The sequence below is a fragment of the Branchiostoma lanceolatum genome, chromosome 9 (genome assembly GCF_035083965.1).
Source record: "Branchiostoma lanceolatum isolate klBraLanc5 chromosome 9, klBraLanc5.hap2, whole genome shotgun sequence".
Lineage (NCBI taxonomy): Eukaryota > Metazoa > Chordata > Leptocardii > Amphioxiformes > Branchiostomatidae > Branchiostoma > Branchiostoma lanceolatum.
This window is the reverse complement of record NC_089730.1, coordinates 4,622,572-4,642,145: the sequence shown is the minus strand read 5'-3', so window position 1 is coordinate 4,642,145 and position 19,574 is coordinate 4,622,572. Positions and strand designations below refer to the sequence as shown.

The following is a 19,574-nucleotide window of genomic DNA, read 5'->3' as shown; positions in this document are numbered from 1 at the left end:
TGTCGTGTGGGCACACGGGCGGAGCACACACTAATTACCATATTCACATCTAAGAAGAAAATAATCCCACAATAAATCAAGATTTTTACCTATCAAACTAATTTCCATTAAACAAATAAACTAATTTGCATTATTTGATACTAACATTAACCGTAGAGTTTGCATAAATTGGTGTAAAAGTTGTGATTTTGGTTATCTTTGGAGCGGAAGGATATTCCAACGGTGTACCGTTATACGTGACCTTATGTCAGGCAGCAGCGCCCCCAGACACCGATAAACAGAACGACAGGAACAACTTGACAGCTAGATTTTTTTGGCAAAAAATTGCAACAGGTGAATTTTGGAATGCACGATTCATATTTCTGGTTAGTCACAGTTTGTCTTTGACTACGCTATGCAGAATAAATATATAACGTTACCTATAGACAATGATATGCATGGCATCAAATTTGATATTTAATTCTTCAGTGGCCATGGCCTCAAGGCCAGGGATCCTATCCGTTACATTATGAAAAGCATTGCCTCGAAGTGAGACATTCTGTTTTCCTTTGTGTGAATTCTAACAGAAAATCACTTTTAGAATTCTCATAATTCATACTTATTACCGTCGCCAATATTTATAAATGTGACGTTATTTGTTGCTTTATAAAGTTTATTACAATGTCACAAAACAAACTTTGAGAGTGCTAACATTACTTTTATGCATTTTAGTCATTGCGTTTTGTGTACGACTCCATGTGTGTTTTTACGTGCTTTGTGAAAGTTTGTATTGAATTTTGAATACTGTTCCCAGGGCTTTGTAACGTTAATAGCCTTCGGCTAGTTGGGTAGCCCTGGCTGGCTGTACTTTTTTACAGCTAAATAAATAAATCAAAAAATCAAAATCATTTGAGGTTTAAGCATGGGCAGTCAGTTGTCTGTTTCACCTCTACTGAAACTTATCTGGGGGAAATCTAAGGAATCACCCAACATTTATCCAACTGACCCGAATCCATCAACCGGTTGACACTCTGGCATCCCAGCTGATATCAGTAGCTTGTATATATCTAACCTTTAACCTTTTAAAGGAAGCACTTTACTCAGGGTTGATCCAGAAAATAAAAGATTGACAAGACAGCTGGCAAAAACTGGAATCGTGGATGGAAGGCAGTGTTCTTAATTGTGTTTTTTTTAAGTGTTGTTTTTAAAAAGTACATTATTCAATAAAGTATTGTCTGTTTTTTTTTTTAAACTATGCTATGCTTGCTTTTGAAAATCATATTACTGAGAAATAGAATATGTGTGCCGATTTACTGTTAATATAACTATTTTGCTTGTCTTTGGGCATAAATTTCATGTCATTTATATTTCTATTTCCCTTGAGTGTGAACATTTTTTTTTGTCTTCACACAAAAGACTTAGTTGAAACTTCACTATCATATCAAAAGACTTTTTGGTCACTTAGTAACAGAGTTGAAACCCAAACAAATTCTTATCTCTGACATTTCATTCCATAAATCAATAACATATATCTAACCTAAATGGTCCTATGAGTCTTTAACCTATAGGCCAGTTGGCGGTCAGGGGTCACATTGAACACACACAAGACACATGAAACCAATTTCCAATAGCCGCAAGTCATTTCTTTTCACTTTATTTCTAAGAATATGCAGAAATAACATTACAACTTCATGATATACATGTTGTGCATAGAATTCAACCAACTTTTTTTTCTATATGTGCAGGCACTTTGTACATCTAGGTCAACTGTCGTAAAGACCTTCCAATCTTCAAGCTTTGCTTACAAAGCACAACGCAAGATTTATAACGGCAACTCCGCTATCTAAATAATGACTCAGGGCATTGCCCAAACATTGGCAGGGTTCAAAAGTTACTTCCCTGTATAGTCTTTCTTTATCTCTTTTCAAACAGTCACTTAGTGTTAAGTGATGATCTTTCCTCCAATTTCCTTGTTGCAAAAATGCAGAAATATTCTTAGAACAGGGCCTTTGAGTTTTCAACCTCTAGGTTGGGTGTACTTTTTTTTTTGCATATCAGAATGTTAAAAAATAATTTCAGTGATGAGATATTGATTAATAAACCACCAATACAAACATAATTGTATTTACAGAATTCTAGAATATACAACACATGATCAAAGAAATGTCTACTTTAAGAGGTGTCCTCAAAATATAAACATTAATTAGTATGAATTCTGATGACTTGACACAATTCTTTCCTCGCAAAAGTTGGTCTCAACGTGTCTTCAAAATTCAAAGTACATTGTGTACTTTGTGAAAAATATCCACCCTGCACCTAATCATACAATACTCACTATACAGCTTCATATACAGTCCACAAAATATGAGCATGACCATATCTCAAATCGTAAACTTCAACTCTTAATGTGCTCTTAAAGTACTATCTTTCTATTCTCAAATAATATCATTTTAAATGGATTCAGAAAATATATCCAAATCAATAAATGACACAATTTGCCATGTGAACAGCTTGGTCCAAATTGTAGAATTTTCTATTATCAAATAATATCATTTTAAATGGATTTAGGGAATATATCCGAATCAATGACACAATTGCCATATGTTCAGCTTGGTCCCACTGTAGAAATTTTCTGTCCACGATTAGTTTAAGCGAAGGCTTCACTGTTTTCCCTTCTTCTTGCGTGGCTTGGTGCGCTTCCTGGTCTTGGAGTCCACGATCTGTTGCGCCTGTCGCTTGAGCTGCTGTCGTGTTAGCGTGGAGTCCTCGTCGTCCCCGGAGTCCTCGTCGTCCTGGTAGATGTCGCCCTGCTTCTGCGTCTGCGGGAGTTTGATGCGCGTGTTGTGGCTCGGGACCTTCGTTTCTATGCTCGCATGGAACTGCGAAACAGAAAAAAGAATGAGTGAATGGATTGGATCAATCCAAAAACTGCTGTCAATATATTCTACGAATCAAAAATAATGTAAATCATGACTTAAGCTATCTTAAACATACCAAATATCATGACAATCCGTCAACCCCTTCTTGTGTTATCATTTTTCAAAGTTGGAATCAAAATTGGCCCCTGCAGTTCCAAAAAAGCCCAAACCCATGCAAAAGGTCTGCAAAAAGACAACTATGAAAATTTAAAAACAAAAGAGAGAAAAAAGAGATAAAGGAATGATGGGTTTACGTTGTCATCTGGATTTGTATTTTCACAATCAATGTAACTTCTTCTGTGACGATATGTACCTTATTCTAACATCATCCAAAAGAGCTTCACATTGATTTATAAACGTTTAGGTAACGATTTTTGCATTGGACCAATAGGAAATTTCCACAGCAATCTTTCATTTCCTTTATTCAGTCGGTGGAAATAATTTATCAGATATCAAATAAACTGCCAGCCAGACTGTGTCCCAGTTGGCAAGATATCTGCCGGGGAAATTGTATTTTCATAATGTCTGGATTTGCATAACACCATTATGTCACTTTTGATTAGATATCTGAGGGAGATCTTTCGACAGGGAATCCTCAAATAATCCGAGGTATCATCCGCTAAGTCTGACCCCACAATCAGATAATTTGGTCATGAATAAGATAAGTGTTTTCTACAGAATTTGGAATTGTGACGCCGCGTTGACATAACGGTTAGGCTGTTTGGCCCAGATGTCCTGGGTTCGAATTCCCTGACACGCCACCGATGTTGTGTCCTAAGGAAAGGCACTTTACACGACTTTCCTCACTCCACCCCAGTGTAAAATTGGGTACCCAACTTCGGTTGGGGAGGTCAAAGGCGGTTGAAGGAGAGGGTTGGGCTCCACCTTCCAATACCGTGCCCTAGTCACAGTGGATAACAACCCACTTACCCTACAGCCTCAAAAAGGCTATGAGACTACCTCGTCTAGAATCAATAGATTTGACAGAGATATACGGACGCCATTTTAAGTGAGAGAATTGAGTAAATGTTACAAGACAGTTTTCTAAAAGCTCAATAACTGGCTCTCAACTGTCGAGTAATGAGGCCAGATTGACGATATCACCAAATTAAGGATGGTAACAAATGGAGATTGTTTTATTGGATTTGCCTTATTTGGCAAGTGTGTCATTAAGAGACTCTTACAGGCGTTCTAGTTCTAAAGCCAGGATTACATACCTGTATTACAATAAGCTCAGATAATTTCACATGCTACATGTTTGAATCTTGAACATTCAAGATGTAACACTTTACAAAAAAAGAGCCTTTAATCTGATTTTTTTTACATATTTAGGAATCATTTACAAAGCTGCATTTTTCAGAGAGCCAAGTGATCTTTCAAATAAAACCGTTACCATAATTATCTGTATGGATACTTGAATCCATAGTTTAGCAAAAAGCCATGTGACACAGCGGTACACATGTACATGCAACTAGATTTAATAATGAATTCTTTTTAGTCACTTGAATATATAAACCAATGGAGGATACCTACAAATATTGCATCAAAATTTATTTGAAATGTCTAACGTTGGGTAACATAAATTCGTGGGGTACTTAAAGTCGGGATTTTTTGAAAACGGGGTATTTAGGGATATTTGCTAGATGCAACATCAGTAATACCGCTAGAAATGCAAACTTGACAGACTAACGTATTCAGAACACTGTCTGAAAAGCTTTGATAAGCATGCATTAGAAGTTGGCTACGTCAAAAACTCTCCGTCCCTTATTGTCACAGTCTGAGGGCTTCGTGGGAGCATTATTCTACATAGTTGTTTGCTGGTTTATAAGACAAATGTCACATCCGCTTCCTGCTCAACACAATTATTTACAATACAACTTATTAGAATCTCTTTTGGTAACCTACAACTGGACTCTAAGTGTGATTAATTATCAAAACGCCTCTTTGTTGCTGCAATCAATGGCTACGGCACTACGGTGAATTTTCCCGCCGCCATATTCGTTACCCAGAATCCTGCTATTCGGCAGACGACAAACGTTGGCGAGGAACACTTTTTTGTCTTAATGTTGTGTGTGATAGTGGACTGATGGCGATATTTTCCTCAAACTTTGCTCTTAGCACAAGCAGAAACACATGGACATAATAGTATTACAATTTCTACGGCATCCAGCTAAGGCCCCGTTGAATAATGTACAAATTTCCATGGCGATGGGGGTGAACTTTGAGTGACGTTCTACCGACTCAACACACGGGTTGTTCCCGTAGGCCTTTTTCGTGTATTTTTTTTACTTGGACACGTCTATATCCATAGCACTCTCCTCAAGCCAAGGATGGAACGAATAGCTGCTGTATAAAATGTGATTAGCGGTAAGATATTCAAGACGAATCTTCTCTCCCGAATTAATGTGCCCCCCTGTCCGACAGCACCGTCATTGTGCGTGCGGCGGACAATAGTATCAAGTTGTAATATTATGGTGTCAGCACGACTAGAGACAAAATCTACCATATATATGATTAGTGCAAAGATAGTACATGATACTGACAGAATAATAGAAAAAAAGGATGGTTCATTGTTCTGCTAGATTGATTTCAGTCAACCATTATCGGAAAATTCCCGAATTTAGGTTACCCAACGTTACATGGAGAGCTGTTTTGTTGGAAAAGCTAATAACGGGCAGTCAAAATTATAATTTATTCTCTTTTTTCCCTCACTTTTTATCAAAATCACTAAGGAATTATTGCTTATTACATATAACGACATACAAGATCATAATGAGCACAATAAACCGAACAATGTTTTTTTCCTTCGTTTGTTTGTTTGTTTGTTTTTCCGTTCATTCCTCTTCTTCATTCATTCATTCATATATTCATTAATTTGGAATCTGAATTGGTCAACCCACTATAACCACTTTTTCACAAAATTTTCCTGACCACCACTCTCTATCTTTAATCTCCAAGCAGATGTAAGGATCCAGCTCATTCTTGGCTTTTACGCCTATTTCTAAACAGTCAGTACTTCTATCATTTCATTTTTTAATGGTTCACCCTCTCCTAGAAAAGAGTACCAAATATTGCAAAAACAGGCACGAAACACTAAGAATGAGCTGCATCCTTACATCTGCTTGGAGATTAAACCCCACAAGTGTACTGTACAAACAACAAAAAAAACAAGACCACCCACCTCCTCCTCCTCCATCTGCTTGATGATCTCCTGTAGGTCCTTCCCATCCAGCTCCTCCATCAGTTTTAACAGTTTCTCCTCGGAGATGGACAGCAGGTCAAGGACGTACTCGTCAGACGTCGGAGAGATCTTCGCCGTCGGCACGTGACCTTTGGCCTGGGGGAGGCAGTGGGAAAGAAGTAGAACAGGTCAGTATTGCCTTGAAGAAGGTGAAAGATGGTCAACGAAATGTCGGCAGGTGATTATATACGGGTTGTGTGTAAAGAACTTTTAAAAATGTCTGTTATTCAGAAAAAGGACTGTTATCTTAAGAGGATATACAAAGAAACACATCCAATGATTCTCTTAAGTTAAACGATCCTGGCACTAGTAGCTGTGACAGAAGAAAGGAGTTGTTAAAAGAGGACACCAAAGTCCATCCTAATTTCTCCGCGTTTACAGACAAAAAACAAACTACTCTCCTCTTTCCATCACAAACCCCACAAATTACAGAAAAAGTGGGACCTTTCAACTTCTAGTGTCTCGGGAAAAGAAGTCGAACCAAATAATTTAGAATTTACAGTCAATATTTAGACTAGAGTAGTCACATACTATCTTGTCCCATGGTCTGTCCGTCCTTTTCATTTACTTATACAGTCAAACCTGGATTCAGTAACCACTCAAGGGACTGAGAGAAAATTGTTCTCAGGACAGGTGGTTGCTGAGGACAGGGTGGGTTTAACTAATGTAGAATTGGCTTGTGACTGGAGGTGGTTGCCTGCACCAGGTGGTTGGCTGACTCTAGGTTTGACTGTTCTTGCAATTAGCCTATGGGCAAGAACTTGCAATAAACTAATACCTTGCTATATTCTATAGTTCTAACCACACATTGAAGAACTCACAGCCTTGATGTGCTGCAGCTTGTCAGCGAGGTGCTCCACGCCTGACTTGACGCTGACCAGGATGTGGCTGGCCCGCTCCAGTTTGTCCTGAGCCTCGTCACGACGTCCCTCCTCCCCGTCCAGATGGGACTGCATCTCCTCAAGCATGCGCTGACCACTGGGGAAGGAAAATTTCAATTATTCATTATTAATTTCATTTTTTGCTACTTTTTTTTTGCCTCTGACTCATACTTCAGTTAAACGAAGAATTGAAATAAAAAAAAGCCACTAGGGGGCCCAAACCTACACCACATACTCTCTGCCCAAAGAGCTATCAACCATTCAAAATCAGGACCATATTAGCATGTCCAAAACACAAGATATCAAAACAGGAAGTTCTGCTGCAGTACCGTAGCAAGCCACTAGGGGCCCCAAAATTTAATCATTTCGAGGTCTCATTAAGACCTACCCATATACCAATACCCTATGAAGATATTTCTCAGAGCCATTCTTGACTTATCGTATTCACAGACACACACACAGACACATGCAACCGAAAATATAACCTTCTTGGCGAAGGTAATAAGGAATAGTACTGGTCATTTCAATTTGATTTTGACACAACACAGAGATCTTGCAAAATCTAATTTTAGGAGGGAAATAGACTCAGTCACATTTGGGACTTCATCCTTGCTGCAATAACTTGCATTTCAATCTGTCACTGGAGGTACAGTGTAGAATTCCCATTGTCTTTACAAATTTGAAGAGACAGGAGAAGAGTGTGGTCTAGAAGCTTTTTAATGGACACAAGCTTGAGAAGCCCACCCACCTTGAGAGCTTGGCCTCTCCCGAGTACTTCATGTCCTCAAACTCAGCCTGCAGTTTCTCCTTCTCCTCTTTAAGACGGCTCAGCTGTTTCTCGTTCTCCCGCTTCAACTCCTCAAGATGGCGCTGGGTGTCGCCCTGAGACATGAACCGCTGGACTACCTCCTGTAAGGAAGGAAGGAATGAGTCAGTGAATGAATGAATGAATGAATGAATGCATGAATGAATGAATGAATGAATGAATGAATGAATGAATGAATGAATGAATGAATGAATGAATGAATGAATGAATGCGTAAAAAGAGAGAAAGGTGGATAAAAAGACAAATGGGGTAAGAGGTATACAGGATTTAGAAAATAATAAAAATTCATGGCTCTTGGTGGCAAAGATGCAGATGTTGGTACATTGGCTCAACCAAATTCCTGTGTGTTTTTGGCAAATCTTTGACAGATTAGCCAAAGAGGTTTACTGTTTACATTATCTTTAAGATATATAAGATATAAAAATCTACTTGCATATTAAAAACATTTTGTTTAATCCAATCATTGATTCTTTGTCAATCAAAGTAAATCTGTTCCAGTTTATGATTTCAGAGGTTTAATAGAAAGATTTTCTATCTGTGTACCAACAAATTAGATATCATAGGTGCATAAGGCCACACCAATTTAATTTCTTGGTTAACAGATTTTTTTTTAATTCTAGCACGAGGACATCATGAAAACAGAAGGCTGGGGTGAAAACTTGCACCTGACCCTGTTCACTCCCTGAAACTGTGTGCACTTAAGTACAAACTTTCCTCGGAGATTCTGTTTTCATGTTGATTTTCCAATTTAACATTTTTTTAAAGATTCCGTAAACCAAGAAATTAAATTGGTGTGGCCTAAGTCTCACAGGTGCATTCCTGTAAGTGGTAAGGATATAACTTAAGACCCTGACCTGTGTATCAGACACTCCCGTGGCCTCCTTGATGTGTCTGAAGGCCTCCTCATACGTGGTGATCTTCCTCTCCTGCTCCTCCAGGGTCATCTGCTGCTTCTGCTGCTCCTGCTGAAGCTCCTCCTGCTGCAGGGACGCACGCTGCATCTGGGGGCAAAGGGCAAGGGTCGTCAGAAACATGGGGGGGCAAAGGGTAAGGGTCGTCAGAACCAGGGGGCAAAAGTCTTTAACCCAAGGGTTAAGGTCATCAGAACCATAGGGTCAAGGTCATCAGAACTATGGGTCAAACATCATCAAAATCATGGAATCAACTTTAGAGGTCATCAGAAGCAGATCGAAGAATTACTACACAGATTATAAACATTTTTTCTTTTAAAAATGAGATGCAGTGGAGAAGACTCTGTTGCCTTCAATAAGCCGGACAGAAACTACTGATTTATCAATGTGGCTGTCAATTTTTCCTTCAACTTCAAGTAACATTATGTAACATTTGTCAACTGCAGACGAGTCCTACTACAAAGATGACTTCAAACAAAGAGAACGATGAAGTGGGAATAAAGGGAAGGGATGCAACATTTTATCAATTGCACTTTCTGAGTGCTGTCTAGTTAATGAACATTCTGAGCAACAGCTCTTCCTTTGAGTCATTGCTAAGACGTCTTACCCTTCTCTCCACCCTCTCAGCGTGAGCCTTCTTCTCCTCGGCCAGTTTCTTGTACTCGTTCAGGGCCGTCTCTCTCTCCCTCCTCTCTCTCAGGACCTGCTCCTCATGTTTAGACAGCTCACCCTGAAATAAGAAGCCTTAGGTTAGATACAAACAACTCTTACTCTACTGCATGGCAAGTGTTACTGCTACATTTAACAGCATGCATATTTGGCATGTTGATTCTATTTTATGGATGACATTCGCAAGCGCATCAATTTTTGTCAGACTGTTCTTAAGAAAAAACGTTTTCGGCCAAACTGTAAATCGTCAAAATATGAACTGCAAAATGAGAAAATACATGCAGTAAATTGCACAGAAAAATTTCAGAAAATGGATACAAATGTTGTTAAATGCCAAAGTCAATTCCAAAGTGAAGAAAGAAGATGTGAAAGAACACTCTGTATTTCATCATTTTTGATGGACAAAAAACGGTGCGTAATGATTTAGAAAGTTTAAACCTTTGTGTAATTTTTCACCAAAACAGTTGTCATTAAACTAAGCTTAATCTAACAGCAAAATTTGCCCCTAAAAATGGTGTTTCAGATGGTTAAGATTTCATGGGGAGCATGCCCCAGGACCCCCTAATGTTGCTACAGTGTATGTAGAAGCTCAGTCCTACCCTAGCAGCGTCCCTGGCCAGCTGGGCGTCGTTGTTCATGGCCTTGAGTTCCGTCAGCTCCGATCTCGCTCGCAGGATCTCCGCCTCCAGGGCGTCCAGCTGGTTAGCGTATGTCAGACCCTCCTGCAAATCAGGAACAGGAGAATATGTCATCTTGAATAAAAGTCTAACATTCATGGAAGGTTTTGCATCATTTCGTCAAAGCTAATGTGTTTGGGGCTAAAATTTCTCTCTAATGCAGAGTGCATGTAACAAGAGACATAATAATTCTTTGACAATCTTTCAGTCATTACTTAGAATGAATATTGGTTATCTTACACTTTACATAGTAAGCTACTTAAAGCTAGCAAGTTTACTTCCTTCTTTGTTTAATCCAGCAAAAATTCCCAATTCTCTAAACTTTTTGCATAGGCCAATTAGAATGAATTGGTTATCTTACACTTTACATAGTAAGCAAGCGAGTTAATGAACTTCCTACTTTGTACAATGCAGCAAAAGTTCCTGATTTTCTCAACTTTTCATTGGCTGGTAAGTTTGAAGTCAAACTACAGCATCTAGCTGTAATACTCCACATAACAGCTAGAGGGAGCCAGTGAACAGTCCTCTACCTTGCCTAGGTGCACCTTGCTCTCCTGGTAGGTCTTGCAAACATGTTCTGTTCTAATTCTGTAAACTTTTCACTTGAAGACAATTCTGAAGTTAAACCACAGCATCTAGCTGTAATACTCCACACAACAGCTAAAGGGCACTAATGAACAGTCCGTACCTTGCCCATGTGCACCTTGATCTGCTGGTAGGTCTTGCGGATGTGTTCTGTTCTAATTCTCTACGCTTTTCACTTATAGACAATTCTAAAGTTAAACCACAGCATCTAGCCGTAATACTTAACACAACAGCTAGAGGGCGCTAGTGAACAGTCCATACCTTGCCCAGGTGCACTTTGATCTGCTGGTAGGTCTTGCGGATGTGTTCAGCCTCCTGACATTTCAGCATCATCTTGTCAAGGCGGTTCTCAAGTTGGCGTAAGGTCTAAAGGGGAAATTTCACAAGTTAGTATTGCTTGACGTTTCCATCAACAAGATCTGTGGAAGATATACCTTTCACAATCAATCACGTACAAGTGAACACCTCTATATAAGGACCACCTGGCCAATGTGACCCCTTTTTGGTGGTCTCTTAGATAATTTTCCCATAGACACAAGTTTTCAGAATCCTGTCTACAGTGACCACCTGTCCACATAGACCAGATTTTCTTGGTCCTCTGAGTGTGGTCTTCTTGGGCAGTTTTTACTGTACTCAAACAAACATCCATTGGACGTCACTATCATCATTTTAGATAATAGAACTCACGGTTTTCTACTACAATATTTGAATAGCTTTTTTGATATTGGCTGTCTTCCTTGTTGTGCTTTCTATTCATTTGAATTACTTTGGTCTGATTATGGCTGCCAGTCTTCCTACTAAACTCTGTAAGAAGCATTGTCAAAATAGTGACAACTCCTTTACTAAATTCTTGTGCAGTATACCATGGGTATGTCCAGTGCATTCTAGAGGACAAACATACAGATAAAAGAGAATATGCCATATCCTAACTATGCATACATGGTTATTATTCACAGAATCAAACAGAATCGACCATACAAACATTATAATACAGACAGACGAATAGACAACAGACAGACATGTAAATAAACAGAGAGAGAGAGATCAGTTCCAAAGGCCTGGAAGTCAACTGTACAACTACAAATGAACATCATGTAGGTCACTGTAATTGTGTGAAGGGTGTGTAACTCATATGACCAAACAAGGAAAACTACTGTTGTGAAGATAACTTGACACATGAGATTTTTCTAATTAGGCCATGTTGATTTTGATTATATGGATAACATCTGCGCGCATCAATTTTTATCCGTTTCCAACCAAAAAAAGGTTTTGGACATACTGTAAATCATACAATGAAGCTTCAAAACATTGGTCAACCTTCCGGACCACTTAGATTTCATGATGTAGGCAACTTCTTTTTGCCAAATCTTTTTCTCACATGCTTGCATCAGTTTTTAGAGGATGTCATCCATATGATCATATCAACATGGCCTAAGTAACAATCTAGTTGCCAGTGTTGCAGTAAATTTTCTATGTTTGGCCAGGGTCCCTACAGCTAGCGTGCATGCCAACCTGGTCAGTTGCAGCCCTTCTAGCACTTCCCTGACGTCTCCTCTGTAATGGTACAATCAACATTTAACGTCATCATACTCCAAATATAGATTATAATACTCCACCGGCGCAGTCAATGGACGAACGTGTGCTGTAACGTAAGTGTGCCACTGCAACGTGTGGTCAGTTGTGATGTTAGAGGTGGGGTGTACGAAGTGCAGTGCAGGTGACAGACACAGCACAACAGTGGTGACACATACACAAAATGTGGTGACACATCCAGAAAAGTGGTGACACTTACACAAAAAGTGGTAACACATACACAAATGTGGTGACACAAACACAAAAGTGGCGACACATACACACAGAAAAGTGATGACAAATACACAAATGGAGTGACACAAACACAGGACAAACATTCTCCCAGACTGGGGTTCCTCAAGGCATGATATTTGGACTCACACAGACGATAAACTTGTTTTTATTCCCTAGGTTTCTCTGGGGCTTTTGTGAAAATTTGTTTTTTAGCTGATTTTGCATCAATATCAAAGATAAATGAACAATTACATGTATATGACATTTTCCTTTGAAACAATCAATTTATTTTGTCCCAGTTTGAAAGAAAACAAAAAGAAGACGTGTATAAACAAAGCATATCCAGTGAAGTTTAGTTTGGTGCATTCTGTGGGAACCAAGTTCTCTTAACTTGAATTTCTCTACTGACCACCTCGTGAAAATAACCAATGCCCAGATGACTGAAAGTCTTTCTGAGAAGTTGAAAATCTTGAAATATTCACAGTATCTTTTCTTACATCTTCTCACCTGGAAACAGGTGCTGCCAAACTTTAAGATACTGCAAATCTTAATGTCATGGTGAAAATCTATAGTACGAGACACAGAAACATGAAGTTGTGTCCACTACGGTTGTGAAAGACGTGATTCCCGCATACCTGAGCGTCCTCAGACTCTCCCGTGGACATCTCCTGCGCGGCGCTGGCGTCCGTGATCATCTGGTCGTGCTGCGTCTGCAGCTCCGCCAGCTTCTTCTGCTTGACCTCCGTCTTGTGGCGAAGGTCGTTCAGACGCTTGATGGTGTCGCACACCTTGTGGTCAACGATGGTGATGGCTTGCTGTGGGGGGAGGGGGGTGAAGATAGTGTTGTTTAGTCACTGATGGAAGATAGCCGATGCTGTCTGAAACATCTGAAAATTTCCAAATTTTATCCAGTTGCTTGAGGAACTGCTTCCTTGTGTATCTTATTACCTGGATGACTAGCCTTCATAAACGAAAGAGTTTTCAGTTTCGGAAAGAGTCCATCAAAAATTGGGCAACAGTTAGCAACTCAGTCAATAGCTAACAGTTGCAACATTACTCTAATTATAGAGCTATTCCAAAAAAGGAATCAAAATTTTCTAGGTAGGATCATAACCTTGCTGCCTAAACCCATGACCATACATGTCTTGCTACCTTAGCAAGGAAATTTATCAACCTTCTCCCTGCTGCCTAACTCTGTAACCAAAGAATGGGGTTTACCAAATGGGTACCTCAGTGTGCTAAAGGTTAAAGTTAAATACATTGCTGAATTAAATCTTATGATCTCCCACTAGACCTCTACTATGGGAGAAGCTAATGAGAGAATCTAGTTTGAATTAAGATAATCAATCAATTGTATGAGACTTCCTACGTACCTTCCCAGACTTGCCCCTGAGAGCAGCCCTCTCCACATTCCTGTTATGGAAGGCCTCGTTCAGGACCTTGTCGTCCATCTGTGCAGAGAAAAATTACATCACATTGTCATAATCAAAGTCAAACATACACATCAGCCAACAAATTCCTTTGCATTTTAACTGTATTTGCATTTTAACTGTATACAGCATCATTGTGTTTTCTTCACAAGGTTTTAGACGTTCTATCTTTTCTTTGAATTTTAAGTCTTGGACATTTCCTGGTGGTCATCAGTGAGTGCCATAGGATATCAAGATGTCCGCAACTTTATTATCGTCATCATCATAAAACGCATTAATTACAATTCAATTAGATGTGCAAATAGGAACCAATATGGCTGTGATGACGTCACATGAATACACTTTATACTAGTTGACTAATAATGAAGATGTCCCTGTAGCTTAATTAGTAGCGGCTTCACAGTTGAGCTCCTGGTTCCAATTAGATGGTAACTGGAAGACCCAGGTTAGAATCTGGGGAAGGGCATCATGGTTGGAGATGCATTCGTCTTTCGGAAGGGATCCAAAATGGGAGATGCCTCAAGTTGGCTCAAGCATGTTGAAAGGCAGTTATATTTATAACAGCCTGATTTCTCAGATGGGATCCTACTGGCTGTACTTCAGATGAATAACAATAATGCAGAAGAGCACAAGATACTGATTTCTAATCAACATCAAGTCACGTGACAAGAGAACTCCAAGACGAGATCTGACTATTACCGGGTTGACGAAGAGACAGAGAATTCGTCTCGAAAGCTCCCCAAAGCAATCTATTTTATGTTGTGTGTAATGCTTAAATGTTTGTCAAAAATATGTCAACACCACAACAGTTTAACTTCTTTCAACGTCTCGCTTTGGATTACGGCAAAGCTTGCCTCCACAAGGTCAGAGTCTTGGAAAGAACAACACAGAAGATCGCAAGATTCCAGAACCACCTGAGATTCAACTTGCAATGTAAGCATACAGGCCTTACTCCCATCAGTCTAAAACTGAAGACCACAGTGAAAGGACCACGGGCACAAGACATTGTCAACAAAGCACAACGATCACTGCTGAGTGAAAGGATCCGACAGAACAACTTTGTACTTGGAGTGCTACGGAGCAAAGAGGAACAAGTAAACAAAGAGCTGACATCGTTGCTACCCGACAGCGTCATGACACAGGTGCGGGGGATTACGCAACACACAGCACAACGAGAATTCACCGCTTGTAAGGAGCGACAGGTGGGGAAATACCAGAGGCTGAAATCGAAGCACGACAACACAGGTGACACAAAGAAGACAATACCCTCGGACAAATTAGACAAGTGGGTGATCAATTTATCAGATAAAGAGCTCAGTACAGCACACAAACAACTACTGGGTAAGGGACTTAACTTTGCGGTCACTGTTACCAAGATCCCCACAGACGATCTGATTATCTGCACGGAACAGGCATGTAGAATTTTGAAGGAGGACAGCGCAGACGCAGACGAACTACGCACCAAGACTGTTGATATGATCAAGAAGGCCAAATTACCACCTAGCAACATCAGTCATGAAGAGAAGGAAGCACTGTCCGATCTGAGACAGGACAAAACGGTCATCATTCTTCCTGCTGACAAAGGAAGAGCAACAGTTGTTATGAACAGAAAGGATTACGAGCAGAAGGCTTCACAGCTCCTTGGGGACGTTAACACCTACACCGAGCTAAAGAAGGATCCTACATCCCAGTACAAGAAAGACTTGATCGCGATTCTTCAGAATCTGGAAAAGAAAGGTGCAATCAGCCACATCCTGAAGCTGAAACTGCACCCTACATCTGAAGACACCCCTAAGTTCTACGGGCTACCTAAGATCCATAAGGTAGGGGCACCACTACGACCCATCATTTCATGCATAGGCTCAATTTCCTATCATGTGGCCAAGTTTGTTGCCAACATTATAAGTCCGTTGGTGGGCAAGAACCAGTACTACATCAAGAATTCTAAACATTTCGTAAATAAGATCAGCGAGTTAACCGTTGGTGAGGACGAAGAAATGGTGTCGTATGACGTCACTGCACTCTTCACAAGTACCCCCATTCAAGAAGCAATTGACGTAATTAAGGAAGGACTAAAGAATGACGAGACTCTCTTTGGAGGGACAAACCTCAACGTAACACAGGTGGTAGAACTACTACGCTTTTGTCTCACCACGACATACTTCATCTTCAAAGGTACTTACTACCAACAAGTGGAAGGTGCCGCGATGGGGTCGCCTGTATCCCCCATAGTGGCAAACCTTTTCATGGAGCACTTTGAGGAAGTGGCGATTTCAACCGCACCTAATCCTCCCAAATTCTGGGGTCGTTTCGTTGATGACACGTTTGTGATTCAGAGGAAGGATAAGATAGTGGAATTCACTACGCACATTAACAATATTAACAGTGCCATCAAGTTCACGATTGAAAGGGAGACAGAAGGCAAGTTACCGATGCTGGACACTATGATCCACCGAAGGCCTGATGGCACACTCTATGCCACTGTCTATCGGAAACCAACACATACAGACTTATATCTGAACTTCGCAAGTCATCACCCACTCCAGCACAAAATAGGTGTAGTGCGAACCCTTACCGATCGAGCCAATGGGATCGTCACAGAGGAAAGTGACAAGACCCTGGAAATCGAACACATACACAATGCACTGTCAACATGTGGCTATCCAGACTGGTTGTTCCATGTAAGCAAAGAAAAGCGAAGCAAGAGAACTCCGGCCAACCAGACAAGAGTGATGCGTAGGGGGACGGTCAGCATTCCGTACATCAAGGGCATATCTGAAACACTCATGAGACTGTACAGAAGTAAAGGGATACAGTGTCAGTTCAAACCCATCAACACCATCAGACGTAATCTTGTCGCACCTAAAGACAAGATTAAGAAGCTGGAACGCAGTGGAACAGTTTACCACATTCCTTGTGCAGACTGCCCTGCAACATACGTAGGGGAGTCGGAGAGACCACTACGCACCCGTCTACAGAAACACAAGAGACCCAGCTATGTGTCATCACCGGTGGTGCAACACGTCGCCAAGCAGAAGCACAAGATAGACTGGGACAATGTGAAAGTGCTGGATCAGGACTCCGACTGGTTTTCTAGAGGCGTTCGGGAGGCGATCCAAATCCGCAGACAACGCAGTACCTTAAACAGGCACAGGGGGCGTCACTATCTCAAGCCTGTATATGACTGTCTCTTGTCACGTGATAATCAACATCAAGTCACGTGACAAGAGAACTCCAAGACGAGATCTGACTATTACCGGGTTGACGAAGAGACAGAGAATTCGTCTCGAAAGCTCCCCAGAGCAATCTATTTTATGTTGTGTGTAATGCTTAAGGGAGCACACCCCAGTTTATTTGGGGTTTCAATTGGAGGTTGCGCACCCTCCAGTCTAGGTACTGTCTCTTCCAGGGAAGTATTCCGAAGTAAATCAACTGTGTATGGGATGAAAGCCTATCCCTTCCGCTACAGGACCAGCTGAGTTCTGTTTCTTCAATCTCTCTAGTTTTGGTAAATCAGGAGACAAAAACATAATTTTCACGTCAAAAATGATGGTCAAATTTTGGCACTTTTGTGTAGGATAAAACTCGTAGAAAAAAATTTCTGGGTAGAAACGACTGATGTTGTCAGAAAGAGCAAAACCTAGCGTACAGTCGAGCCAATTATAAAGAAAATTCTAGTACTTAGATTTCTTTAATCATCCACGGCGCGAGGCATGTCAGCATGACCCACAGAACGCAACAAAGGTCAATCCCGGGCCAAGGGGCATTTCACCATCAACGCGGATGGATATCCGGAAGCAAGGCTCAGATCGAAACGAAATTTTCACCCAAAACACACCAATTCATACGCTTTTCAGCCATGCTAGTATCTAATATCAGTTCGAAGCACATTATGAGAAATCTAAACTCAAACCCAGCCCCTCGAAACCCTTTCGTCACTTTTTTGTCGGGCACTTCCGTGGACCCCGGTCGCGGAAGAACTGGGGTGTGCACCGTTAAATGTTTGTCAAAAATACTGATTTCTGGTTAAACTCACAGCGACAGCGTCTGCCTTGAGCTTGTGGAGCTGCTTGTTCTCCTGTCTCAGCTGCGACACCATCTCGCGGTTCTTCTTCATCGTCCATTGCGAGCTCTCGTAGTACGCCTTACGGTCGCCGTCTGCGGGGAAACAGCGTAAAATTAATTTTCTACAAATTCTAAAGTCATGTCCAATGATGTCCGGACAAATCTATTGCTATCAGATGAAGAATAAAAATTTGACTTGATCGCTTGGTGCTGAGTTGCTCTATGAGTTTTTATTTTGCTAATCTTACTAGTTGTTATATTACATCCATTTTGTCTTGATTAGTAATGTTTGTTTCTAACATTAGCAATTCAAGAGTACACATAATATATTTCAAACTGATTTATGATGAAGAAACTGACCCAATGTTGCCAGGTCTTACGAAACGAATATCATAATCGTCTGCAAGACTGCATGGTATCTTTTTTCTGAACTCCGCCCCCCTCCCCATCTCAAGATTTTAACATATCGAATAATTTTAGCTTTTCTGATATAAAAACAACGCCTTGCAAAATCAAACTTCGGTGGAATGACGAACATTCTCAAACATATTGTTGTCAAGGAACGTTTCAGTTCTAGAACATCGTTATTTTATATTCCACAGAGCTCTGAGAGAATTATTCTGACGTGCATAGAAACGGTGAAAGTTGCGCGCCGTGAACTTTAGAATTTTCTACCCACCCAGAAGTGCGATTTTCCGGTTCAGTTCGGCGATCTGCTCCTGTATCGGCTGCTTGGGGAGGTGCGAAGTCGCCGGCATCGTGATTTTCAGCTTACGGCCGCTACAGAGGAAGGAAAAAACGTCTGAAAACTGCTGAAGGTTTCAGATCTTTGGTTGGGACGCTGTTGTTTATTTGGGTCGTCTCTAAGGTGACGTCAAGTTCTCGCCAGGTCTCGTGAGAGGTAGTTTGAGCAGGAGCGCCGTCAAGCGATTTTGTTCAATTATAGCATGATGGATGACGCACAACACACGAGCGCCATCCAACGATTCTAGTCTACGTTGCACGCAACCACCTGTTCGCTTTTTATCGATGCACGTCAAGTTTTACGAAAGACCAGTTTGTCATATGATACCCTCTCAAAAGCCGGATTTTCTGGTTTCTTTCTTAAAAAGTGCAGCACAAAATTCTTAACATTTGTGTCGTGAAATAAAATGGATGGAATTGAGGGAACGTCTTAGCTTAACTTAATTAAGTGCGTGCCCTGGTGTATACAAACCCATGCCATCACTGTCTTACGTCTTAACCGAGGTTGCGTGGTTTGTATATGTGACTCTTTTAAAATTTGAGAAAAGGAATTAAAAAAGCCTAACGGTGGGAGTAAGGCTTGAAAAGGTTCCTTGCAATTGGCCAAAGGGCCTAGGGACAAGTGATTTTGAACACTTGTCTAGTTATTACTAGTATTTCGCGTCTGTTCGTCAAAATTTTTTAGGGTTAAAAAAAGCACGTTTTCATATAAGGCGATTTTTCTCATTTTCTCTCAGAAGAGAGAAAAAATACGTCACAAAAAGCACAATATGTTTAAGGAGCGCAAACCGATAAAAACTAGTACCCAATCGAAGTCTGTGCCCACCTATCACTAAACCCTC

At 40.6% G+C, this 19,574-nt stretch overlaps 1 protein-coding gene across 2 annotated transcripts; it reads right to left on the bottom strand.

Moving 5' to 3' along the window:
- Positions 1-2,587: 2,587 nt before the first annotated feature.
- LOC136441637 (outer dynein arm-docking complex subunit 3-like) lies at positions 2,588-18,850 on the bottom strand. 2 transcript variants are annotated; one of them, XM_066438039.1, is made up of 13 exons: positions 18,668-18,840; positions 17,960-18,081; positions 13,867-13,944; positions 13,129-13,308; positions 12,200-12,241; positions 10,949-11,053; positions 10,025-10,147; positions 9,364-9,486; positions 8,700-8,846; positions 7,768-7,928; positions 6,960-7,116; positions 6,079-6,234; positions 2,588-2,858 (listed from the first exon to the last, which is right to left on the bottom strand). In XM_066438039.1, the coding sequence occupies exons 1-13, from the start codon at positions 18,744-18,746 to the stop codon at positions 2,640-2,642; spliced, it is 1,692 nt and encodes a 563-aa protein (XP_066294136.1). In that variant the 5' UTR covers positions 18,747-18,840; the 3' UTR covers positions 2,588-2,639. The 2 variants fall into 2 exon arrangements, with proteins under 2 accessions (XP_066294136.1, XP_066294137.1); XM_066438040.1 differs by lacking the exon at positions 12,200-12,241 and having other exon boundaries at positions 18,668-18,850.
- Between the last annotated feature and the right edge of the window lie 724 nt (positions 18,851-19,574).